General features: G+C 45.4%; 1 protein-coding gene across 1 annotated transcript in view; it reads right to left on the bottom strand.

The window, feature by feature from the left end:
• KIF26B (kinesin family member 26B) overlaps positions 1 to 27,081 on the bottom strand; it is a 487,970-nt gene extending 460,889 nt beyond the window's left edge. Inside the window, exons 1-2 of the mRNA XM_059941090.1 lie at positions 26,427 to 27,081; positions 25,203 to 25,604 (exon numbers count right to left, since the gene is read on the bottom strand). Of these exons, the coding sequence (XP_059797073.1) occupies positions 25,203 to 25,604; positions 26,427 to 26,489 (465 nt within the window). The 5' untranslated portion in view covers positions 26,490 to 27,081. The remainder of the gene's footprint in view (positions 1 to 25,202; positions 25,605 to 26,426) is intronic.
• Positions 27,082 to 27,338: the final 257 nt, after the last annotated feature.

Raw genomic sequence — 27,338 nt, 5'->3', positions numbered from 1 at the left:
ACTCTTTGTTGGGGTGCACGGGCTTCTCATTGCAGTGGCTTCTCTTGTTGCGGAGCACGGGCTCTAGGCGCGCGGGCTTCAGTAGTTGTGGCACGTGGGCTCTAGAGCGCAGGCTCAGTAGTTGTGGCGCACGGGCTTAGTTGCTCCGCGGCACGTGGGATCTTCCCAGACCAGGGCTCGAACCCGTGTCCCTTGCATTGGCAGGCGGATTCTTAACCACTGCGTCACCAGGGAAGCCTGTGACTTTTTTCTTTTTTTTACTTTACTACTACATGTTTCTCTCCTGAATTCTCCTGAGCTAATGTGATACAATCTTGAAAATTTACACCATAATGAGATCAAGAGGGGTTGGCAAGAGCCTGTGCAGTAAATTGGCATCCGTGCTAATCGATAACCTACTTTCAGATGAAAGGAGTCAGGCCCAATCCATCTCCACACCAAGGCCGCTGAGCGCCGCCTTCTCAGGGCGAGTACTAATTGCCGCTCTCACAAAGCCAGGGGCAATCTTATCCAGGTGATCCATTAGCAGGAAACTACTATAAAAGGAGCAAGACAGGAGGGGGAAGAATCAGGGTAAAGAGGTTAAACAGCACAAAAGTGATTTAAAGGAAAAAAAGGGTTTGAATTTGTGTGTGAAAGAGATAAAGAGAAGAAACTTTACTGTGGAAAGACGCTGAGTGCTCTGGAAATTCCTCGCTGGCACAGTAATTGTTGGGACTCTCTGGCCTCTCAACGTCGGACAGGCTGGGGTAGGGGAGGGGAGGGCACATGGCCCCCACCCCATTTCCCCACAATAGAGAAAAGGATCTACGCACTGACTCCAGAGGACCCCAAGCGCTGCTCTGGTGGTGAGCAAGTGTGTGACTATTTCTGTGGTTTGGTTCTTTCTGCTTCCCTTCTCTTACTGTTTCCCTGGTAACCACTGGCCCATGAACTGTACACCTCCTCAGCACTGCATGAGCAGATCTGTACGTTTTAAAAAGTGACTACAAATCCCCTCTCTTCGCCACTCATCTCTACAGCCTCCAGCATCTGAAGCTGAATGTCCAACCCCAGGAGAGACACGAGTCCCTCCCACACTTAGAAATGACGAGGACCTGACATCCACAAAATATTTCATAGGAAAACAGAAGTTCCAGTGAAACCAAATGTTTCAAAGGCAAGATATTCCTTTAAAATCTCACAACAGTCTCCTGCTGGGTGCACTGAGGTCTTGCATCCCTCCAATTCTTTTCCTCATTGCTGCCAGCGATTATGCTAGAGCACAGATCTGGTCCCCTGCTTAAAACGCAGAAGGAAATACAAATATCATATGATATCACTTATATGTGGCATCTAAAACAATGATACAAATGAACTTATTTACAAAACAGAAACAGATTCACAGACTTTGAAAACTTATGGTTACCAAAGGGGAAACGTAGGGGGGGAGGGATAAATTAGGAGTTTGGGATTAACATATACACACTACTATATATAAAATAGATAACCAATAAGGACCTACTGTATAGCACAGGGAACTCTTCTCAATATTCTGTAATAACCTATATGGGAAAAGGATCTGAAAAAGAATGGATATATTTATACATATAACTGAATCATTTTGCCGTATACCTGAAACTAACACAACATTGTAAATCAACTATACTCCAACATAAAACTAAAAGTTTTTTAAATAAATAAAATGCCACAATAAAGAAAATCCTCCAAAAAAAATGCAGTCCGGTCCTCCGCCAGGCTCACCTCCGTCTCGCCCTGGCCACCACGTCCGAACACGTGATGCGCCCCCGCCTCTGCTCCCACAGCGGCCGCTCTCCGGAATGCCCTCCTCCCCCTCTGTTGTCAAGGCTCTGATGAGGGTCCACCCTGGTCCTCCTGACACCGCCTCAGCGGCTCCTCTCTACCCTCCACACCTGCCCCGCAGCCATCGTAACCGGCTGAGGGCTTGTTTATTTACACCCTTTTCTCTCCTACCAGTCGGTAAACGTCTTGAGACCAAAGTCTGAATCTCATTTGTTTCTGAAGCTGTAGAGGCACACATTAGGAGCTTAGTAGATGTTTGAGGAATGAACATGTGAGTAAGAGTTTTAATGAAGTCATTTGGGTCTCTCTCCTTAGAGCATTCTCTGGAGTGTTCCAAATGCTATTTTACTTCAAAATAATGTAGAGCAGGGAGTGGGAGATGGGGAGTTGTTTGATGGGTTCAGAGTTTCAGTCTGGAAAGACGAGAAAGATGTGGAGAGGATGGTGGTGATGGTTGCACAACAGGTGAATACACTTAATGCCACTGAACTGTACACTTAAAAGTGGTTGAGATGGTAAATTTTATGTCATGTACATTTTGCCACAATTTAAAAAGAGACAACTTAGGGACTTCCTTGGTGGTCCAGTGGTTAAGACTCCATGCTCCCAATGCAGGGGGCACGGGTTTGATCCCTTGTCGGGGAACTAAGATCCCCCATGCACAGGGCACAGCCAAAGAAAAAGAAAAGAAACAACTTAGAATAAAGAGCGCCAGGAGACTTCGGACTAAAGGGACAGCCCAAGATCCGCTCACTGAAAGGACTAAGAGAAAAGCACTTGGATAGAAACCAGACCTGTAAGGACGGTGCTCCTCTTATTTTAAAATGCGGCCCCGTAATCATGGTAACAACTCCAGGGTCAAAGTCAGTATTTGTACCTGAAAGTTCCAAGCTCCTAATGAAATGCCCAGCACACAGTAGGTGCTCTAAATATTTCCTGAATGTTCTTGGAATCATTTGAATAAGTGGCTCAAGCAATCGTTCTGGTGCACAAGCCTTTCTCCTGGGACAGGGCAGAGGTGGTGAGATTTGACCTCCGGGTGGGACTGCCCTCAGGGACGAAATCGTAGACGCTCCTTCAGCCCCTGCCAGAGCCAGCTCTCCCTGCTGCCTGCGCCCTCACCTTCGGGGGTCTCCTCCCTGAGTGGAAGCCACTCCGAGCCCACCCCTGGCCCAGCTCTTACTGTAACCCCTCTCCCCAAACAAAAAACTGATTCCCCACAGCAAGTCTCCTTTTCTCAGCTAAGCGCACAGGACCTGAGGCCATTAAACTTGCAGGTTCCGGAGGTTCTGGAGAGCGCTTGTCTCTCTGTCTCATTGAAGGGTTGCTGTGCTAATGAGAAACAGGCCCAGCCACTGCCTACATATCCATCACCAGAAGGCAAGGGGCACACACACACACACACACACACACACACTCGCGCCAAGGCAAGCAAATCAGAACCAATGGGCCATGAATCCTACCCCTTCGTGTCGCAGGGAGTGAGACAGCATTCACACAGAGGGCCCAGGAGGAGGCTGGGAGGCTGCCCCAGCTGCTCACAGGACATTCATCAGTGTCAGCCATGTGCACTGTCATGTTAACAGCCCAGGTTCTTCATAAGCTTGACACCCCACAGTCCTCTCCCCTGAAAAAAAGCCCTAAATAGGGTTACTTAGCACTACTCTTTTATTGAGATAGTGTTATCTTAGAGGACCTTAGGGATCAATAAAGACTGCGTTATCTTTCTTTAAAAAATAGGAGGAGAGGCCACACCCCTGTGTGTCCATGCAAAAGTTACAGCAGAGCTCTCTGCAAACCACCTATTCACAAAAGTCCCAGAGAGTGTTAAATGCTTCAGACTGCGTTCTATTCAGAAGTAAACATTACCTACAAAAGTCACAGAAAGAATCATCTGAAATCCAGAGGGCCCAGAGGACTGTTGGCCCATCCTGTCAGCCATATTCGTTCCACTGCAGCTGAAGGTACAGTTAAAGGATGAGTTGACATACCAGGTGTCCCTAAAGCCCTTATGTCGAGCATGAAAGAGCTGAACGGGACCCCCGTGCCTATCTGGTGTCTCTGGGGGCAGTAGCTAACATATGACTTATTATACAACACCTGTCAGGACTTTCCCCACCTTCTACGCCTTCAACTGCCAGGCTCACATCAAGAGTGTGCAGCTTAAGATACAAACTACTATATATAAAATCGATAAACAACAAGGTCCTACTATGGCACAGGGAACTATATTCAATACCTTGTAATAAACCATAATGGAAAAGAATATGAAAAAGAATATATATATATATCTGAGTCAGTTTGCTGTACACCAGAAACTAAGACAACATTGTAAATCAACTATACTGCAATTAAAAAAAAAAAAGCACGCAGCTTAATCAAGGAAATTAACAGGGGTGGGTGCAGACTACACCAGGACCAGAGTTTCTGCCTCCTGGAGACAGGCCCAACTACAGCAAACACGTGCGGAAAGTGGGGAGGAGGATCCTGGATGCCAGCTGGGACACAGAAAGAGAAGGAGACAAAATCTTATGATAGACCCAAAGGATGCATCTTTCCTGAACTCTCTGGTCCTTTTCCATAGAATATGATACTCTACTTACTAGCAAATTTTGGTATGACCTTCATAGATCTGAAACTATTTCTTCTCAAACAAATTTTTTTTTTCTTTTTAAAAAATATTTATTTATTTGGTTGCACCGGGTCTTATTTGCGGCACGCGGGATCTTCCTTGCGGTGTGTGGGATCTTCATTACAGCATAGAGGATCTTTAGTTGTGGCATGAGAACTCTTAGTTGCGGCATGTAGTTCCTTGACCAGGGATCAAAGCCGGGTGCCCTGCATTGGGAGCGCAGAGTCTTAGCCACTGGATTACCAGGGAAGTCTCCCAAACAAATGTATTTTGAAAAAGAATGCCAATGTCTCACAGGGAATAAACACTGAGATAAAATTTCTCAGGATAAAATTTCACCACTTTAAAATCATGCTTCCATGCTTACAGCTCTCCGTTTAACTCTAGACAGGAAGAGAAAACAATCAGAAGTGGAACAAACAAAAAGAGGCTTTTGAGGAAACATTAATACAATAAAAGAGATCTTCAAACTTGGATTATGGCCTCTTATTTTCAAATCATGGCTGGACTTTCTACACTTTGCCACAAAATTATATTTTCTAATTCCTGTACCTTTTTTTAAAATAAATTTATTTTATTTATTTTATTTTTGGCTGCGTTGGGTCTTCGTTGCTGTGCGCGGGCTTTCTCTAGTTGCGGTGAGCGGGGGCTACTCTTCATTGCGGTGCACAGGCTTCTCACTGCGGTGCCTTCTCTTGTTGCGGAGCACGGTCTCTAGGCACATGGGCTCAGTAGTTGTGGCTCGCGGGCTCTAGAGCACAGGCTCAGTAGCTATAGTGCACAGGCTTAGTTGCTCTGCGTCATGTGGGATCTTCCCGGACAAGGGCTCAAACCCATGTCCCCTGCATTGGCAGGTGGATTCTTAACCACTGCGCCACCAGGGAAGCCCCATCCTGTACCTTTTTTTCCCCCAAATCTTTACTTGATGGAATCTCAAAGGATCTCAGCCGATGGAAACTTGCCCTTGGTTGGCATTCATAAAGAGAATCACCTAGTACCTCAAAATAAAAAGGCAGCCCTGCCTCCTATTCACTTTCCCTCTTCCAACTTCCCTGTTCTAGGCCTCTGTGTTCATGTCACCACCTCGGCTGAGTCATCCAACATAATCATGCTCATAGCACAGGGGACCTACTAGCCACCCATAGTGAATGAGCCTGAACGGTGCACCCTAAGACCTGGAAAGGAAATGAGTTTCAACCTTCTAAGACTCTTATTTCAGAACTGTACTCAGAGCTAAACAATGTTAACTAAGATTTCATCCTTTCTCAAAACTGTAGGAGGGAAAGAAAAAAAAAAAGGGGATCTGAACCTCAGTACTTTGTAATTCATATATATGCCCACTCTATACATTCACATGTAATATAGATTGCAGCCATATGCAGCCTACATTCCAGGAATATAGAATTACATCACTGGCATTTTTGTATTAACATTAACATAGGTGGTGCCTTTTACAAAAACATTTCTAGAAATTGAAGCTCCATTCCTGATTTTCGCATACCTATTTCTAGCCACTGTCTAGTGTGTTATGTCACCCTATCCTGCTTCCTTTCTCTGCTGAAATGCACTGGAGTCTGGAGGCTGATTGGCTCCCAGCTGTAATAGAATATGTAGCCTTTCACCTCTGGGTCACAATATTGAATCTGGGCCACATCAGCAGCATCTGAAAGCAGTTACTGTACCATCTATGGCCTTGCTTAAGACAAAAGCCACTGTTCTAGCTTTTCATTCTTGTGGGAAGCCTCAATCAGGAAAGGCAGCAAGGAATGAGCAATGGGCCCCCAAAAGAAACTCCCAATTAGCAAGAGTCCATGAGAATGGTTTGAAGGGCCCTTTGCAAGAAAAGCTTAGGTGCTTTACAGTCTGATGGCTGTGACACCTCATCTGTGGCCAGAGTCATCAGGTATGTTATGCTATGGTACAATTCCCTTTCCTCAACAGACACCTGTAAAAAGGCAGGTATTTCAATAACCCCTGAAATCCCATAAACTCCGAGCATCACTGCTCCAGAAATGGCAGGAGTCTTAGGCTCTGACCTGAGCTCGCTGGTGACATTGATCAAGAGTCCAAGGCCTAGAATAGTGACTGGCACAGAGCAGCTGCTGTATAAACTGTTGTTGAATCGATGGGGAAAAAAAAGCTTCTTGGTCTCTCTTTTGCCTATTAAATGAATTTAAGACAGACTACCCTACATCCAGCTATGACATTCCTTAAAGGGAAGCTGTGAGAAAGAAGGGGGAAAGTGGCAATGGCCCAGTACAGTCACCTGAAGAAAGCAACTATATAAATATAAGGTTTTATTAACTCATCTGATCTTTAAAAGGGTCCATTTGGTCTAACTCCGAAAAAGCGATACACACAAAATGTGTTAGCAAATTTGGAAAAGTGATTCTGCCATTGAACATATTGCTGTCAAGTACCCGAGAGCTAATAAGTCATGTTTTTTGGAGTTTACTGCAATATGTACAATGCAATTGTAGTAACGTATTAGTAACTATTATTCAGGGAACCATTCAACGTGCTGCCCTCACAAAGATTTCTTTACCAGCTTAATGTGTTTACCCAGTGATGACAACTGCCCACGTAAAACTTTTCAAACGATTACAGGCACAAATAAAACAACTGCTTTGTGCTGGTTCCTGCAGAAGAGGGTAACGTGGGTCCTGCCCGTGACACACGCCCTCCCACATCAAATGCAGACGAAGGAGCTGTCAGGCTCCTGGCTGGCCACGGCCAGTCCCCTTCTCAGAAGGTAAGTGGAAGTAAGAGAAAAGAGAGAAAGGGTGAGGGGTATTCCTGCATCCCTCCACAGGCCACTCACCGGGCCCGCCTCTGCAATACCTTCCCCTCTCCCCCTGAGGGGCTCGAATAGGGCTCACCGTGAAGGGGGTAAGGAGGGGGTGAGGATGCTGACCCAGATACCTAACCTCGCTGAGTCTTCTCACCTGTAAAAGTGGGGACCGTAACCGCACCCCAGTCCTGGGGTGGTTGTGAGGATTCAATGTGTACTGCACATAACGTGCTTAGAAGCGTCCAGTGTTAGATCGACAAATGTTATCATGTTTACCCTTCAGGAGCCCTTACTGGATGAAATCTCCCTGCTCAGGCAGGCCACAGGGATATCTCATCCCTCAAAACACTATTTTGTGACACACTTCGTACTGCTATCTGTGTGTGTGTGTGTGTGTGTGTGTGGTACACAATGCATAAAATTGATCATTTTAAGCATTTTTCAGTGGCATCAAGTACATTTTCACGGTTGTGCAATCATCACCACCATCCACCTGCAGGACTTTTTCATCTTCCCAAACTGAAACTCCTTATTCATTAAACAACAACTTTCCATTTTCCCCCTCCCCCCACCAGGCCCTGGCAACCAGTCTTCTGTCTCTATGAACTTGACAACCCTAGGTATCTCATATAAGTGGAATTTGTCCTTTTGTGACCAGCTTACTTCACTTAGCATAACGTCTTCAAGGCTCATCCCTGTTGTAGCATGTGTCAGAATTTCCTTCCTTTTTAAGGCTGAATAATATTCCACTGTGTGGGGACTTCCCTGGTGGCACAGTGGTTAAGAATCCCCTGCCGCTGCGGGGGACACAGGTTCGAGCCCTGGTCCGGGAAGATCCCACATGCCTGGGAGCAACTAAGCCCGTGCGCCACAACTACTGAACCTGCGCTCTAGAGCCCGCAAGCCACAGCTACTGAGTCCACACGCCACAACTACTGAAGCCTGTGCACCTAGAGCCCGAGCTCCACAACAAGAGAAGCCACTGCAATGAGAAGCCCGCACACCCCAACAAAGAGTAGCCCCTGCTCGCCACAACTAGAGAAAGCCTGCGCGCAGCAACAAAGACCCAATGCAGCCCAAATTAAATAAATAAATAAATATTTTAAAATATATATATATATATATATATATTCCACTGTGTGTCTATACCACATTTGTGTGTCTATTCATCCATTGATGGACACTTGGATTGCCATTGTGAATAATGTTGTAATGAACATGGGTGTTATACTGCTATCTTGATGTATTACCTGGTGTCATCACCTGTTAATACCGGTATATAAATCTAATGTTGTCATTTAACCTCTTATGAAGGCAATGTGGTTGGTTACCCTTTTTGGACACTATGTCTGGCAATACTGCATTTCTCAGGGGTCAGGCAGACCCTCGAGGCTTATTCTTTCTTCATGAGATCCCCTGGAATGCCTCACCTTCTTCAGCTTTCTTTCGCTCACCAATTCCTACCCATCTTATTAGCCTCAACTCAGCTGTCACCTCTTCTAGGAAACCATCTCATTCCACGCCACATCCTGCCATGACACATCTTAAAGGGGTGCTGTGAAAAGGAAGTGGCAACAGTCCCGCACAGTGGCCTGAAGCAGCGGAGGCTGCTCCTTGTCTGCCCCTCACTCCACACTCAGCACATCGTTTCCATACCCACCCCACCCACCAGGCTGGGAGAGACGCAAGGGCAGGACTGTGTCTTAATCATCTTTCTAGCCTCAGCACTGAGTCCAGGACCATATACCTATACGGTAAAGGCCAAAGAAATGTTGGACAGGCAGATGAACGGATAGATGGATAGAGAGATGGATGATGAGAGAATGAAAACTGAATAAACCGAATGTTAATTTTGTGGAAACAATCCTGGAAAAGGAGGTCACCGTCTAGATATGTAACTTTTACTCTTCTCTAAGATGGCAGTTTGAATACTTCCATTTAATGAATGCCTACTATGTACCAAACAAAACATGCCTACAAAGCAATTTTTTTGATGGTTAATCTTATTTTTCTATTTTTTTAAATACATCTTTTATTGAAGTATAGTTGCTATACAATATTATATGTTACAGGTGTACAATATAGTGATTCACAATTTTTAAAGGTGATACTCCATTTATAGTTATTATAAAATATTGGTTATATATTGTTGTACAAAATATCCTTGCAGTTTGTTTTATACCTAGTAATCTGTACCCCTTAATCCACTATTCCTATCCCTCTCCCTTCTGGTACCCACTAGTTTGTTCTCTATAGCTGTGAGTCTGTTCTTTTTCGTTATATTCACTAGTTTGTTGTATTTTTTAGATTCCACATATAAGTGATATCATACAGTATTTGTCTTTATCTGTCTGACTTATTTCACTTAGCCTAATGCCCTCCAAATCCATCCATGTTGCTGCAAATGGCAAAATTTTATTCTATTTTATGGCTGAGTAGTAGTCCATTGTGTGTGTGTGTGTCTGTATATGTGTGTGTACATATATATATACACACACACATATATGTACCACATCTTCTTTATCCATTCATCTGCTGATGGACACTTAGGTTGCTTCCGTATCTTGGTTCTTGTAAATAATGCTGCTATGAACACCGGGGTGCATGTATCTTTTCAAATTAGTGATTTTGGTTTTTTGGGAATGTACCAGGAGAAGAATTGCTCAATCATATGATAGTTCTATTTTTAGTTTTTTGAGAAACCTCCATACTGTTTTCCACAGTGGCTGCACCAATTTACATTCCCACCAACAGTGCAGGAGGGTTCCCTTTTCTCCACATCCTCACCAACATTTGTTATTTATGTTCTTTTTGATGACAGCCATTCTGACAGATGAGGTGATATCTCATTGCGGTTTTGACTTGCATTTCCCTGATGATTAGCAATGTTGAGCATCTTTTCATGTGCCTGTTGGCCATTTGTATGTCCTCTTTGGAAAAATGTCTATTCACTTCTCTATGAAGCAGCTATTAACACCATTACATAAGTGAGGAAACTGAGGCAGAAAGCAGTAAGTCCTTCAAGTTCAAGAGCTGATAAATGACAGAGCAAAGATTCAAACCCAGGTGGTCTGGCTCCAGGCTTTTAATTACAAAAGTAATATAATGCTGCATAACCTCTAAGGTTCCTTCTATGCTCTTGTTCTATGATTATAAAATGCTAATGATTAAAAAGGATATTCTGAAGCCTCCAGGAGGTGTACAATGTTAAAAATAATGGCATCCATTTAACCTGACATATTATATTGACTTTTGCCCTATGTGAGAATTATAAACAGGGTCTGGAAAGCCCATGATCCTACTAAAAAAGATACTAAAATGGGTGCCTTAAATGCAGTGATGAACACAACTCCATTTCTTTCCAGAATTATCAGGACACCATTAATGTCTATGCAAAAATCCACCCTGCTTCCTTGTTACTCTGCACTGAATGACTGAAAACCAGGTTCTTACCTACTGCATTTCTCCTCTCACGTCAAACTGAGGCAGTTCCAAGCCTTTAAAGGGAGAGATTCCTTTATCACTCCAGACCCTCCTCCATCCTGGATGTGATCACGTGTCACCATCTCACCAAGTAGCGGCGGCGGTGCGGCACCAACTGAGCAGTATCAATTATCAGATGAAGGAAGAGATTAAATCGGAGGGACCAGTGTCTGGGGAAGTAGTCTCGAGCGGCCCTCTCAGTTTAGTTCCGATGGTACTAATAAGTTTCCTCCCTGAATACCTGGGACCAGTGAGTGTTCCCACCTTCTCTTATTCTGCCAGACGAGATGTGAATGCAGCCACATTAAACTGAGCAAAAATAAGGACTTGTTAACTAACAAGAAATTCAAGGCCCTCCAAACTAGCCAACCCATAAATCCCAGACCAAGATCCACTCAGCTGTAGAAGCTGCTCGCACTCTGATCCCTGTGGATTTCACTCTCCTAGAGAACAGGAGGCCATGGCAGTGGGACAGCATCCTGCCACCTCCCGGGACGAATCCAGGCATCACCTCCCACCCCATACCCACTGCCTGCATCCCCTCCTCTGTCACCTTCCCTCCTCCCCAGTGATGCTGTCCTTACACAGCAGTGGTAAGATTTTTTTCCAAAAGGCCAGAAATTTTTGGAGAATTCATGTATTCAAGAAAATAATTACTGTCTACTGGGTAAAATTAATAAGATAGGATGACTGTACTCCCAGGGTTCAGAGTCCAGGAGATCCACATGGGCAAAACAACTGCATAAATAAATCCTATTAGAACCTGATGGAGAGTCAGGAGCCCGAGGTTTTCTGGGTGACCCTGGGCCAGCCTCCTAAACCTTTGCCATCATTCTGCAATCTCCTTCCTGACCACCATAAAGGGGCATCATGAAGAATCACTAATAATGGCAAGTACTCTATTTAAAAAAGTCAATTAGCACAAACTACCACCACAAAAATGCCCACAACCGGCAACTTCCTTCCCCAAGTGGGTGCCTCTCACAGGAAGCAGAGAGCTGATTAGGCACATGAAAACCGTGCCTTTGTATTACATTTACCACCCTGGCTGCAAAATATGCTTGTAAAGCCATCATTAGCAGACTCACAGCTGTCAACCCTCCCTGCACTCCCAGCCTGAGAGACAGTTAGCCGTCCTCCTGTGCTGAATGCCCTTTTAATTGCACACCCCACTTTATTAGCTGCCTTGACCTCCAATAAAAGCTTCGGCCTAACAATGTCTGAAACCTGAGACAGGATGTCTACCGTGTCATCAACTTGTAGGCTTCCTGCAGGGCTCCTGCCAAGTGTGCACATGCACGCACACACGCACAGCCCGTTAGAAAGACTTCTCCCTAGAAATTTCACAAATAATTACATGAGCGAACTTAGGCGGAAAGAACAAGAGGAAAAATAAAGGATACGGTATGTGAGAACAGAATCAAGGGAGACACATGGAGGGTGTGCTGGGCTGCAGGACGCTCTGTCAGTGCTCCCCTGCCGTTCCTGCAGGCATCCGAGGCAGACAAGGGGCGTGCCTGCAGCTCCTCTGCTCTCCGGCTGCTCCCACTGTGTCTGCCCCCAAGTCCTAATGTGCTCTGGGCTGGGAAAGGCCAAATGAAGGCCTGCTTTCAATACCTGTGCTCCCTGAGTTGCGTTTAGACTACAACAAAAATATAAATTATTGTAGTTGAAAGAAGAGTTAGGGAAACATTTCACAGGAAGCAGACAATTTAAAGAGGCAACCTAGGGGACTTCCCTGGTGGCGCAGTGGTTAAGAATCCACCGGTCAATGCAGGGGACACGGGTTCGAGCCCTGGTCTGGGAGGATCCCACATGCCGTGGAGCAACTAAACCCGTGCGCCACAACTACTGAAGCCTGTGTGTCACAACTACTGAAGCCCGCGTGCCTAGAGCCCGTGCTCCGCAACAAGAGAAGCCACCGCAATGAGAAGCCTGCGCACCGCAACGAAGAGTAACCCCTGCTCACCGCAACTAGAGAAAGCCCTCGTGCAGCAACGAAGACCCACAGCAGCCAAAAATAAATAAATTAATTAATTAAATGTTTTAAAAAAGAGGCAACCTAGGCTAGTGCTAACGATGAAAAATAAAATTGATAATAACTGAATGGGTCTCGTTGACTCAGCATCTGCTACCTGCCGTCTCCTTTTCAGACCACAGCATCCAAATGAGAGAATTATTACACCCAAGTCATGGGCGTGGGCTGTGTAAGTACTGGTCTAAGTAACTGTGGTCTTGTCTAGATATTTGAAGGAGCAGAAAAGAGAAGGAGAAAGCAAAGGGGGCAAAAAGGGTTTCAAAAAAATTAAGATATAGAATTTTTTAAAGAATGATGAGTAAAATGTTTGGAGTTCTGGTGTTTCTACATTGCTATCCAGGGAGAACTCCCCACAAATTATTTCTAATTCCTAATGAATATGGCAGATTTTTTTAATGGAAGACTAACTCTAAGCAGTCTTTATATCTAAGGCAATACTTTTTCTCAAACATCCCTTACCAAATTGCTCTTATAAAATCCATTGTCCTTTTGTTTGCCCAAGTTTATTTCTGCTTACAAATACAGAAGACAGTAAACAGCTTCATTAAGAAATAGGAAGAATCTAGTGAGTCAATTTATGATCCAAATTCCAAAGGCAGAAATATCAGCCATGGCAATGCCAGTGAGTACCTTCACCTGGATGGCAAACAAGGGGGGACACACCTTGGCTGGCTGGGGGTGGGATTCCCACAGGTGTGCCAACCCATGGAACAGCTTCAGCCTCCAGGTTCAGCCAGAAATCCATCTAAGACTTTGTCAACACATCCCTCTAGAATTTGGGGTCAAAGGTTGGGCTCCTTAAGACTTGCAGGCTTGGAAGGAGTTTAGAGACCACCAACTCCCTCCTCTCGGTTTACAAAAGAGGAACAAAGCACAAGCTGGCTAGGTGACTTGCCCAAAGCCACGGTTCTAGTTAGTGCCAGAGGCGGGACTGCACCTCAACATCTGGGACAGCCTCCAATGCCTACCAGCCACCCACCCTTTTATTTCTGTTTCTCTCACCCTCTCTCTTGTCCTTCCTCCTCCTACTCCCATCTATCTTATTCCTCTCCCTTCTATCCCCACACCGCCTGGCTCGACGGAAACAAGCGATACTCCAGTTCACAGCTGTGGGCCCACAGGGAAGACACTCAAGGCCACCTCTTCAGCTGCCGTGCTCAGGATCAAGACATCCCTCTACGAAAAGACACACAACCGAAACCAGGCAAGTGATTATTTTTCATTAAATAATGGCAGTTACTAGTCGTCTGCCTGAATTCAACTGTGTATTTTCTGTATAATTCTTTGGTTAGATAGCTCAATAGCTTTTGGCTGTTGTTGTTGGTGGTGATGGTTTCTAATCAGGTAATAAGTAAGTCTCCTACAGCTGCATGAAACCACCAGGTAGATGGAGCAGGGAGTAGGGAAGCAGTGATTACAACTCTAAAGAAAGCAACCACTATAAATAAGATGATCACGTTTCATGGGAAAGTGTAGCTGCTCACCACCGCTAATTAAAAGATGGAATTCCTTCACAGAAAAATCTCAGGCCCTATAAATTCCTATGTTATCTTAGAAGAAATCCTTAGTTAGCAACTGCAAATCCCAGACATCACTCAGATTAGATAAAGAATTATTCAACGTTTACATGTTTCACCCCTGTGGTGGCAAAGTAGATTTAAACTGATTATTTGCAGTTCATGCTTTAAAAATAAAAACATTTCGTGTGTAAGAACTAGCAAAGATCTTAAAAACATGCTGTGTGGAGAACTAAAACTTTTAACAAGCACTTTTTGTGGCCAGCAACAACATCGAGCTTAAACTCCATTCAGCAGAAAAGATGAATAAAAATAGCCCGTCAGCTGTAAGTTAGTCTATAACACTTAAGATATATTTCGATATAGTTCTGCTTATCAAAAGAACTTACTCTACCCCAGAACCTTCTGAAACGTTCACCTATAGAGCAGCATGAGGATATCGACTCTTTCTACAGAAGCGTTTACAAGAACACTCTCTACCCAGGGCAGCTCCAGCTCCGAGAGCAGGGATATGTGCAGGAAATACTGCTTGGTGGGGGGGGAAGTGTCTTTATTTCCAGACGTCTCCACAGGACCTGGGCGGAATCGATGTGATAGGATCAGCAAAGTATGGCTGCAAAGAAAACTGTCTGAGAAAGATAAAACTGGATCGGGAGGCAGATAAGCCCAAATTCCCAATGCCGCTCAGATCCGCACACTGCATGTGCAGTCACTGGGGGGCGTCTGCTCTCCCACACTCACCAGAGCGGAACTGCAAAGTTCGGTGTCTGCAGTGCTCCCTGGGGGGCCTCTGAGAGGGGCAGGGCTTAACGGGGGGATTTCCATCTGTGACAAAGAATCTCAATCCATGTTCATGGCATCTCAACTAAAAGGAGCAGCTATTTTCATCAGCCGAGCTCTCCTGGTTCTGTGGAGTCACCCTACAAATGAATAAATCAGTAGGAGATGCTTTATTCACTTGGAGGTGAGGAAATGGGAAAGGAGACGAGCTTAGTGGTTCCACCTTCTCTGACAACTGCTTTTCTGTTTTGGTGTCAGATCACTGGCAAAAGGAAAAAGAAAGAGAGAGAGAGGGAGAGAGGAAGAGAGAAGAAGAAAGAAGAAAGGAAGGGAAGAGAGAGAGAGAAGGAAAGGAAGGAACTTTCATAAAATTCAACTTCCTGTGGGGCATCATTGGAATAAAACAGAAAGTGATGGTTGGATATCATCTCACAATTTCACCACCTCCTCACAACAACCCTGGCAGGGCCCCAACATTACCCCCATTGTATAAATTTATTTTATTTATGTATTTCTGGCTGCGATGGGTCTTCATTGCTGTGCGCGGGCTTTCTCTAGTTGCAGTGAGCCGGGGCTCCTCTTCGTTGCAGTGCACGGGCTTCTCGTTGCGGTGGCTTCTCTTGTTGCGGAGCACGGGGTCTAGGCGCGCGGGCTTCAGTAGTTGTGGCACATGGGCTCAGTAGTTGTGGCTCGCAGGCTCAGTAGTTGTGGCGCATGGGCTTAGCTGCTCTGCGGCATGTGGGATCTTCCCGGACCAGGGCTCAAACCCATGTCCCCTTCATTGGCAGGCAGATTCTTAACCACTCGCCACCAGGGAAGCCCACCCCCATTGTAAAGGTGAGAATAACCCGGTTCAGAAAGGCTAAGTGACTTGCCCAAGGTCACACACTCGGTGATGCAGCCTAGTTTTGCACCCAAGTTGTTGACCCCAGATCTTCATGTTTTCAGGTCATAAGAGCCTCAGAAAATGAATCTCTCTTAACCTCTCAGTGTCTTCAACAACTTTGAGCTGCCTCAGATGTCCTCACCTCTCCATCACTCCTGGACACACTGTCATTGCCTGCCTTTCTCCAGGGTGCCAGAAACTTCTAACAAAGATCCCCAGTGACCTCCTATTTACTGATTCAGTGGAAACCTCAGTCCTTACCTCCTTGATCTCTCCAAGGTATCTGAACTTTCATCACCCCTACCTTCTCAAGCTCACCCCTCCCTCCGTTTCCATGATACCACTTTTTCTTATTTTCCACCCCCTTTTCTGGTCTCTCCTTGAATTGTCTTCCTGGCTCCTCAGGCTGCCTCTCCCTTCAACGTCAATGGGTCCCACAGCTCCACACTTCACCGTCTGTCACTCTACACATCCTCCGGGGAGAGCTCACCTCATCTGTGGATTCCACCGCCTTCCTCATGCTGACATTTCCCAGATCCATGGCTCCAGCTCTGAATCCACTCTAGAGCCCCACTGGACCCCACTGGAACATTCCACCTCAAGCTCCAGAGAACTCAAACCAATTTTAGTATTCACACCCATCCTTGAAAATCAGACCCACCGTAACAAAAAACCCCTCTCTGCCTGTATTCTCCATCTCAATTAACGGCTGCAGCACCCTCACACTTGCCCTAGCCAGAAATCTTCCTCCTCTCGCTCCTGCTCCATTTCTCAGCTGCCATCCACCATGGGTTTTCTATGTACAAAATCTGTCAGGGCCAGTCTGCCTCTTCATTCCCACTGCTACTGCCTTAGTTAGGTCTGCACCATCTTTCACTGAGGCCACGGCGAGGGGCCTCTCCACTGAACTCCATGATACCACTCTTCGAATCCAGTTTCTCTCTCCCTATCAGAGCAATCTTTCTTAAATGAATATCTGATCACTTCACTCCCTTCCTGAAAGCCCTTCAATGGCCACCCAGCCTATAGGATAATATCCAGATTCTTTAGCTTACGAGGCCCTTCGTCCTCTCCCTGCCACCTCCCCAGCCTGTCACTCACCCATGCACACACTGCACTATGTCAGCAACGCACCACTGCAGTTCCCCCAGGACACTGAGTGTGCGTAACCTCTTTGTGCCTAATGCTCTCACCATTCCCTCTGCCTGGAATGCGGGTGATTCACCACGCTCACATGCTGAACTCCTACTCACTCTTCCAAAGCCAGCTCGAGCCTCACCTCTCTTTGCTTCCTATCAGCCGCCACAGCCCATGGTCCAGCATTTAATATGCTGCACCCTAACTCTTTGGTTCTTTGTCTGTCTCTAATACTAGACTAGGAGTTGCTCCGGGGCAGGAATTTTTATTCTTTTTAATATCTTGGTTATAATGTGGCATAGTACCATAGCTGGTACATGAGTGGGAATCAAAAATGCTTATGGCATACAAATATGAAAGCAAAAACAATAAATAAAATATTAGCAAACTGAATCCAGCAGCATATTTTAAAAAATACATTGTGACCAAGTAGGGTTTATTATGGGAATGCAAGGATGGTTCATTATTAGGAAAGCAATGATAATAATTCACAATATTAATAGATCTAAGGAGAAAAATCATATGATCATCTTCCTAAATACTGAAAAGACATTGGCAAAATATAACACCCATTCCTGATGAAAAACAGTAAATAAAACAGGAACTGATGGATACTTCCTTAACTTTTAAAAATATATAGAGACCTCAGTCCAAAAGCCAAGATCTTACTTAGTGAGAAAAACTGTACATATGCCCACCATACATTACCATTTAACATTGTGTTGGAGGCATAAATCAACGTAACAAACAAGAGAAAACTATTAGAGGAATAAAATTAGCAAAGGAGAGGAGAGATGCTATCTCTATTTGTAGAAAATAAATCCTTTTGAAAATCCAAGAGTACCAATTTAAAAACTAATGAATACAGTAATAGAATTTAATAATAAGATATAAGATATATATAAGATATATATATATAAGATATATATAATATCCCTCTTATATATTAACAATTATCAATTAGAAGAGATAATGTAAGATAAGAACTCCTTTATAATAGCAACAAAAAGTATTTTTAATACCTAAAAATAAACTTAACAAGAAATAAAGCCTCTATGAGAAAAACCTTTAAAATTGCTGAAAGTAGATGTGTTCAAATGGAAAGACATTCCATGTTCTTGGGAAGGAGTCAACATCATAAAGATGCCAAATATCCCCCAGGTTAATGTATAAATTTAACATGGTCCCAATTTTAAAAAATTTTATGGAGTTAGGCAAGTTGATTCTAAAGTTCATATGGGAAAAGAGTCTGGAAGAATAACCAGGAAACTACTAGAAAGGAAAGGCATTGTTTGGGAAAGAGAGAGAGCTAACATTACCAAATACTAAAACATGCTCCAAAGCTTCTGTAACTAAAATAGTATGGAATTGGTACATGAAAAGACAGATAAATGGGACATAACAGAAGGTCCAGAAGTAGACCCAAGTACTGAAAATCTGGTTTATGATAATGGTTATTTCAAATCAATGGGGGAAAGATGAATGTTTTAATAAAGGGTTTGGGGACAACTGGATAGACATTTAGAAAAAGATAAAATTGATCTATACCTCTCATTATATACCAAAATAATCTCCCAGTGGATCAGAGATCTAACTATTAGAAAGAAAACCTTACAAATATTCAAAGAAAACATAGGTGAATTCCTTTAAAACCTGGAAAAGGTGGACAGACAACCTTTCTAACCATAATTCAAAATCCAATTTTCTTAGATGGGTTCTAGAGCATCCCAAAGGCAATGGGAAGCAGGATGATGAATACAAACTGATTCACTATTCTGATTAATATTTCAAAAGCAATTTAGGAATAGAGATGTATCGCCAGTCCTTTTGCACCTACACAAATACACGTTTAAGATATTTCTGATTGGTGCATTTGAGTCTGAAAGATCATTGGGAGCCCTTTCTAAACAGTGCTTCTTTGCCACAATAAGACCACACAGGAGATTTTTTTTAAAAAAAGGAAAGAATTTTATGATCAGCCTGTGACTCAAGATACTGGTAAAAAGGAAATTAGTTTTGTATTCCTGAAAAGAGACTGGGAACACTCGCAGACACCGGCGTGCATGTGGTCTCTGCACCAGTCTCTGCGGGGACGAAACAGAGTGGAGTCTGGCAGCCCCGCTGATGCAGCACAGAAGGTCTAGCTAAAGAACATGTCCTCTCAGACAGTCCCCACAGGTCCCTCGGGCAGGGCTTTTCAGAAAGGGCTGACAACAGCCTCAGCCAAGTGAATATAAATATAAGGAAGTTCCTTTGCCCCCTCCAATACATTCCAGCCAAGCAAATTACTCAGCTTAGGGTCCTGACCACGTCACATATTTTCCCCCCATCCTGAAAGTGAAGTTACCAGGAAAAATAACCACAGCCTTCTCCCTCAAGCAAGGGTCTCCACTCAGGCAGTTACTCTAATAGTGTAACACCCTCAATGGCTTTGGAGGGGGAGAAGCATCCTTGGATTTCTCTGTTCCTTGCACCTTTACTCATACTTCCTTTTGTGACGTGAACCACATCAATCACCTGGAATTCCAGGGTAAAGAAAAGAAATCGGGTTCATCTTCATTTTGCTACATGAGATTTTATGAATGTATGTATGTATGTATGTATGTGTGTATATATCAGTACAGTGCCTAGCACATACTAAGGATGATAATTGTTAGCCACTTATAATCATCATTGTTATTACCATCACCATTATTATTAGCTGATGAATGGTTCAGTTTGATCTGTGATATAATGCCAAAGAGCAACTGATGTTGCCTATTTTATTGACTTAATCCTTCTAAATATTGACAAATTACCAGGCTCAGCCATTTAAAAGTCACATTTCTAATGCAATAATACTATCTGCAATGAGTGTGGAAGAAATTACTACAGGCCAAGGATTTTTACAAAGTGAATTAAATCACTATAAAAACTGACCATGGGACTTCTCTGGTGGCGCAGTGGTTAAGAATCCGCCTGCCAGTGCAGGGGACATGGGTTCGAGCCCTGGTCTGGGAAAATCCCACATGCCCAGAGCAACTAAGCCCATGTGCCACAACTACTGAGCCCACGTGCCATAACTACTGAAGCCCGCGCACCTAGAGCCCATGCTCCACAACAAGAGAAGCCACTGCAACAAGAAAAGCAGGCACTGCAACGAAGAGTAGCCCCCTCTCGCCACAACTAGAGAAAGCCCGAGCGCAGCAACGAAGACCCAAAGCAGCCAAAAATAAAAAATATATATACAATAAAATTTTTTTTTAATTAAAAAAAAAACTGACCCTGTTGGTTCACAATTAAAAGTCTGGTAGAATGAAATGCGATTATGCCATAGCTTACTAAGCCTTAAAGAAGATATTACTGCTCATATGTCTCTACTGGGAATGTTTTTATAATACCTAAAATGTTTCAGAAATGTTTTAATGATAAATGCTACCGGACTTTTTCATTACCAATATTATCTATTAGCTGATCCCTTATCTAAAATATTTCCGAAATGGAAAAGATTCAAATGAAGCTTTCTGAAAACAGCCATGTGTTCTTAAAAAGATTTCTGATAGAATTTTCTCATAATTAATAAGTACCTAAAATTCAGTGTCTATTTATAAAGAGTCTTACATTGGCTTCTAGGGGATATTTTAAATGGAGTTATTTTTTCATACTCCTGTTTTGGAACTGAAAAAATATGGAAAAAAAAAATATATATACATATACATATATATATATATATATTCCCAAGTCTAGACTTACTTGGGCCCTGGCTATTTAGAGTCTACGTTTGGTGTTCTTAAACCCCCTGACACATTCCTTTCTTTCATCTCTGTGATTCCTGGCCACTCTTCTCAGTATGTCTGGCTAATCTTCCTGATATTTCTGGGGCATAAATGGACCCAGAATATGTGACCAGGGAAAAATTCAGCTAGGAATGTAGTTCTGTACTGTTTTTTATATAAAAGATTTTCTTTTCTTGATATGGAAATGAATAGAGGTCTGATAACCTTTTGCCAACCTGGAACATTTCTACTTACCCCAGGGAGTTCTTTGGGGCTGATGTTTCATAGGGCTTACACTGTCAATTCAAAAGTTCTGTAACAGATCTCGAAATGATCTAGGATAGCCCCAAAATGGGAGATTCGTTCCTTGGCCCCCATTTCTGGCTTCGTGCCTTGACTGTGTATAAAACAGGAAAGATGCTCTGGCCAATGGATATGAAATGGTTTTATATTTACACAGTGGGACACTACAATGGGTAAAAGGACTGATTTCACTTAAAACCCCAACACTTTACAAAACCACATTCTTTCCTTTTATCTGACCACTTCCACTTACTAGCCCTAGAAAAGAAATGATATAAAACCCAATAAGTACTTTTTTTACTGACTGAAGTAATAAAAGTCAATCCAAATGGTTTACAGTCTGTCACCAGGCAAAAATCTTGACTCACTCAGGTGAGTTGCTATTTGAAAGGTTGGGTCCAGAGCATCATTAAGAGTTATGTGAGCTCACAGTTGTCCCTTCTACATTCCTCAGTCTGCTTCATTCCTAAATCTGCCTTTATTCTCTATCTCTTCCAAATCCATTATCATCTTTCTCTATGAGCTCCCCCCAAATCTGTATCTCCTCCCATTTCCTGCCTCAGTTAACATTACCCCACCCACCCAGTTACCTAAGCTAGAAACCTCCGAGCCGTGTAGCCTTCTGCCATGAAGTCTCATTCTCCAGTGGACACATGACTAGTACTAAGAGTGCTCGGAACAGGCTGGTCACACCTCAGGCCACTAGAGGCACTGTCTAACTCCTGGGACCAGCCCGACACCCCTGCATGGGCCCGCCAGCACTTTACCTCCCCTCCTTAACCAACTGTTTCAGAGACAAAACTGGGGGAATTCAACAGCGCTGGCTACCTACCAGTGGGCATGATGTGAGAATTCATATGGCAAAATGATATTTGGGAAAGGTACTGATGAAATCAGAAACTGAAAGTGGATAATATTTTGCAAGAAAAGCCCTAAATTCTGTAAAACATAAATCCCATACTCTTGTCTAGTTAATAATCATAAACCTTCACATCTTGGATTTCCCTGGTGGTGCAGTGGTTAAGACTCCACGCTTCCACTGCAGGGGGAGCGGGTTCGATCCCTGGTCAGGGAAGTTCCGCGGTGCAGCCAAAAAAAATAAAAAATAAAAAATAAACCTTCACCTCTTTCTCTAAAGAATGGAGGCACTTTTCAAGCCTCATCTAAAATAATTTTTCTGACATTCTAATCATTTAAAAGATCCTCTAGAGTCTGAATCATTTTTTCCTTAGTGTATTAATGGGAAAGTTAAAATACAGAGGAAAACTGATTTACTCACTGTCACAAAATAAATCAGTGGTAGAGAAAGAACTAAAACCAAATCCCCCCTAAAATTGTAAGGTTCCTGGATGTACTATTCTGCCTTTGACTTTTAAATGCCTACCGAGGAGACTATTAATACCACCTCACAGCATGTAATACTCTATGTAAGAAAAGAGTCCCCAGATACAGCTAAGCATCTTAAGTGAATTACAAAGATGATTTTTGCTAATTACCTCTCAAAAACATGCCTTTATCTTCCAGACCCTTACTCTTCAGGGCAAACTACATGTTGGAGTCACAATGACCTCTCTTGTTCTAATGAAACTTAACTCCTTCTGTGCCTGAGGGCTATGGAAGTCCACAGTTTGCTCATAAATCTGGCTCAGGGAAGAAGAAAGGCCTTGTGTTGGAGTTACATGGGCCTCCATCCATGGTGCTTGAGAGAACACAACATTTGTTTGGTTAAAATGCTGCAAACTTTAAAAAGAAAAAAATGCTGCAAACTTTAAAGGTGTAATGGAAATATTACCTGAGGGTACCAATATTTAAAAACGAAAAAAACCCTAAAATTATTATTCCCAGAGACAGGCAGAGGATTGGTAGTTAAAATTCTGGCCCCATACCTCATTACTAACAGTGAGGTCATCCAAACAACCCTTGTTTCTGGCTAAGTCTTATGCTCTCCCCTGCACCAAATGTCATGTTTCACTGTGCTACATCACATCTTAAACTCCAGGCAAATTCATGTGTGCACTTAAAGTGACCCCATGTGACTGTCCCCAAGACTGACAGCTCTTCTCTAGATGTGCCTGGATCACTTTAAATTGGTGTAGAGCATTGAGGTTCCCCAGACCCAGCGTTTCCTCTGGAGCCATCACTCTGATAATATAATCAGTTTCCCAGCATCACTTTTATTTCATCACATAAATAAAATTGTCAAATATATCAAGCTGCCTCCTATTGCACTGTGAATGAATTTTCCAGGCTGCTTCAACAAAGCCAAAAATCTACTTTGTCACATGACTCCACAAGACATGATGGATGCATTTAAGTTTCAACATTTGTTTCTTCTTCCTATAGCTTTCCTTTCCTCCCTCCACTTTTATGAAAAGAGTATATTTTACTTTACCTTTGCAAACACGGAGCATTCAACAACACAAAGAAGCTATTGTAAGAACAGGCCTGCAAGAATGTTCTAGAATAAATTGGTAGGCTGCAACTTACTAGCATTGCCAAAAATATATCTTTAAGAACCAAAGTTCTTCAAAATTTATCAGCTGGTCTAGTCTGGTTATACAGACTTAACAGCATCCCACACTCTTCCTCTGTAGCACTCACCACAAATGGAAACAAATTATGAATTGTGCATTTTGTGGTTAACGTCTCTACTCTCCATTAGAATATAAGCTCCATGTGGACAAGGACAGCGTGTACCTGTTATTTTATTGCTGTGCCTAGCACACTTCCTTGAGTGTAGTAGATAATCAAATAATATTGATAAACAATCACAAGAGTAAATAAATCTGTGAGTGGAGAGAGTGTTAAATCGGAGGATATGGCATGCAAGAGTGAAATAAGCTTTTAGAGTCCCTGAGATTTATTTTTAGGGGTGTCCTGACAGATTTATTATGAAACTACGAAAATGGCATACTGACAACAATCTACAAGTTAATTATTCTTGAGATAAATTCGGGATTCATAAAACCAATTCTCTTGGTGGCAATTTTCCACATTTAAAATTTTACAACTCCTGCGGGTGTTTGTTTAATTTAACCCTTGCGTATGAAAAGATCAATGTGTGTATATTTGGATAAGCAGAAACGCCAAGCAGATGCAGCTATTCCTAAACTCCACTACTCAAAATGACATTTCACTTCAAAAGTCACAGAAATATAAATCAGAAAGTGCCACTGAACAGTGTCAGAATTCTCTACAGCAATTCACGCTGTGTTCTTGATATTTCTCTCTAAGCACTGATAAAAACTCTTTGAAGTGAAAGAGTAAATATTATCATTTGATAGTACTTAGGCCGAACAGTGCAAATACAATTGCATTGTGTTACACTCTGGGGACACACAGCGCTGGCAGCGTTGCCATGGAGCAACCAACGTGCTCAGTGCTGGTGCAGGCGGGAGGGAGCCCCGCTCAAAGAACTACTCACCCCTTAATAGTCCTCTGATAGACACACAGAGGTTAGGGGGAAATGCTGGCTTTCCAATACGTGTTTCTGTTTTGGTAGCCCTGGGAAGGAAGGACCACAAATAGGCAATGGGAAATGCCAACTCCTAAATATCAGCCTGCTTTTACTACTCCCTCCGACATTTTTGTAAATGATCACGGTTGGGGGTGGGGAGAAAAATCTAAGGAGTCGCCCCGGCAGGGGGGCGCGGAAAGGAAAGAATCCCAGTAGCTGGTGTCAGCGTGTCCCCGGCCTGCGACGCGGCAAAGGCCTGTGGACGCGCGGGAAGAGGGTCTCGGGCGAAGGCAGCACCGCGCGGGACCAACGGGATGGATGGGCGAGTGCTGGGGGCACAGAAAGGGCACTCTGAGGAGTGGAGGGCAGCAGGAAGAATAACCTGGGCAGCCCCGGTGGGCGGCGAGGCCTGGAACCGCGTACGCACCATCCAAGCACTGCGCCCGGGGAAGGTCTGGCGGGGGAGACGCGCAGAGTCGCCCCGAGGCCGGGAGCTGACCCGGCTCGGCCAGCGCCTTCTCCGGAACCTAGCAGCGCGCAGCGCCGCAGGTCCCCCGATCCACGGCCGCGGGGAGGCGCGCAGCTGTTGCCCGCCCAGCCCTGTCCCCGGCGGCGCTCACCTTGCCGGGAAAGGGCCCCGGGAGGAGCAGCTTCAGAGCCTGCCTCTTCAGCTCCACCAGGCGGGCGTTGCAATTCTCGCACCAGACGCCGCGGTCCGATCCGGGGGAGGAGCCGCCGCCGCTGCCCGAGCCCGGGGAGCCCGTGCCGAAACCTGGCGAGCCGCCCAGGGAGCCAGGCGAGCTGGTGCCAATGCCCGGGGAGGCGGGGCCCGGGGAGCCCGTGAAGGAGCTCGGGGACGAGGTGCCCGAGCCGGGGGACGGCGTCCCCGACGAGCCGAGCGCCGAGCCCGCGCCCTCGGGAGTGGGGCGGCTCCCGGCGCGCGACTCTTCGTATGCTTTCCGGTACCAGCTTTCGGGGGAGAAAGGCGCCGCGGGCTTGGTGGGCGAGCAGACTTCATTCACCTGCGGGGGAGACACACGGTATCAGGGGCCGCAGGGCGGCTGGCTCCCGCGCCCCTGCCCAGGGCCGCCCTCCCACCTGCCCGGGGACCTGCGCGCCACCGAGGGCCCGGCCGAGCGCCCACGGGCGCACGTTAGGGACCGCTCTGAGCCCTGCGGCCAAATCTGCCTCCATATGTCTGGTTAATTGTGTTTAAGTGAATCCCCGTCGCCCGGGTGACCCCTGCACGGGTTCCCGGGAGCCGGCGGACTCCTCCGGTTTGGAGGAGAGGGACTCACTCGCTCTGGGAATTTCGATGGTTTCTTTAGAGGAACCCACGGATTCAGCTCCCCGCGCTTTTGAACCCGGTACCCATCCCAACAGGACCTCACTTTTAAGATCCTGGATGACGGGGGGCGGGGGGGGGTCTATGACTTTCGGATTTTTATTCATTCAGGGCAAGGCCCTCCGGATCCTGAAGGTAAATGAAAGGTTCTCCCGGCTCCAGGAAAACGGTCCCTTAAGAACAGCAGAGAAATCGTGGGAAACCCTCCCATTCGGCTTAACTCTGCTTGGAAGTGCAGGAATGCTGCAAAAGTTAGGGATGCGGGGAAGGGAAGGAACGAGAGGGCTGCAGAAATTCCGAGGGCAAGGCGAGTGCGCTGGCGTCGTTGCTGGCGGACCCGCCTCCGCGCGCGCACGCCGGGCTGGCCCAGCCGAGGCGCCTCAGCAGCGGGAGGAGAGCTCGGGGCCACCCTGCCCTGGCTGCACGTTACCCGGAAAGGGGAACCCTGGCCGGGAAGAGTCCGGTAACGCGTCTCCGCATTATACCCATCACAACTTACCCCGTATTTCTTGCCCCTGGTGGAGACTGCAAGCCTCTCTTTATTCCCAGCTACCGAATTCATGGTGGCTTTTCCAGAAGAGAGTGTCTAAATGTTCCACCAACGCTACATCCAAAAGGTCTTCCAACCCAGAAGGGTATCCAGTTGTAGGGGGCTGTCTCTTGGCCCTCAAGTCAAGGTTTCTTACTGAAGGGGGCGGGGGGATAAAAGCATATGGACCCCAGAAGTAACAGCACTAATTTGCAGAAAGGTTGGAATGCCTGGTTTATTCTTCTCTTCAAATAATGCTTTTCCTCCTCTTCTGCCTTCTCCAGCCACCGGTTCTCTTTTCACGGTCACATCCAGATAATTGGCCTTCTCCTCAGCCTAGGAGTCCGTTTTCCTCCACGAGGGAAAAGACGAGTACAATCGGGGCACACGGCAGCTGCAGACGAGGTGGGCGAGCCCCCCGCCTCGCCTCCGCCGGCGAGCCGGCTCTGGGAACTTGTCTCCTTCGCGGAGCTTGGTAACTGAGTTCAAAGAAATTCTCCCAAAATATAAAGATCCAGATCGGGGAGGAGCCTCGGCGTGTTGGGGAGCCAATATCCGCCGGCCCGCTTTGCCTGACAGTTGCGCGAGGGCAGAGAGGGGCGGCGGCGTGGCCCGGCCGGCGGGGTGCCCCGGCCGGCGTCTGCGGTCAGGGCGCGCGTGTGCGCCGGGGCGCAGCGCGGAGCCTCGCGAACAGCGGCCCCTCCGGAGAGCCCGCCGCCTGGCTGCATCCGCCGCGCCTGCCGGGATCCATTTTATGTTGCGGCGCTCCTGCCTGACATTGCGAGGCCCAGAGCCGGGGGAGGGGGTCGTAAATCTCGCCTGTTGCGGGGAAGTTGCTGGTGAGTGGCCCGGATCCAGGGCTCTAATGAAACAGCACTGCGC

The sequence above is a fragment of the Balaenoptera ricei genome, chromosome 1 (genome assembly GCF_028023285.1).
Source record: "Balaenoptera ricei isolate mBalRic1 chromosome 1, mBalRic1.hap2, whole genome shotgun sequence".
Taxonomy (NCBI): Eukaryota; Metazoa; Chordata; class Mammalia; order Artiodactyla; family Balaenopteridae; genus Balaenoptera; species Balaenoptera ricei.
The sequence above is the reverse complement of the archived record's forward strand: the minus strand, read 5'-3'. Positions and strand labels throughout refer to the sequence as shown.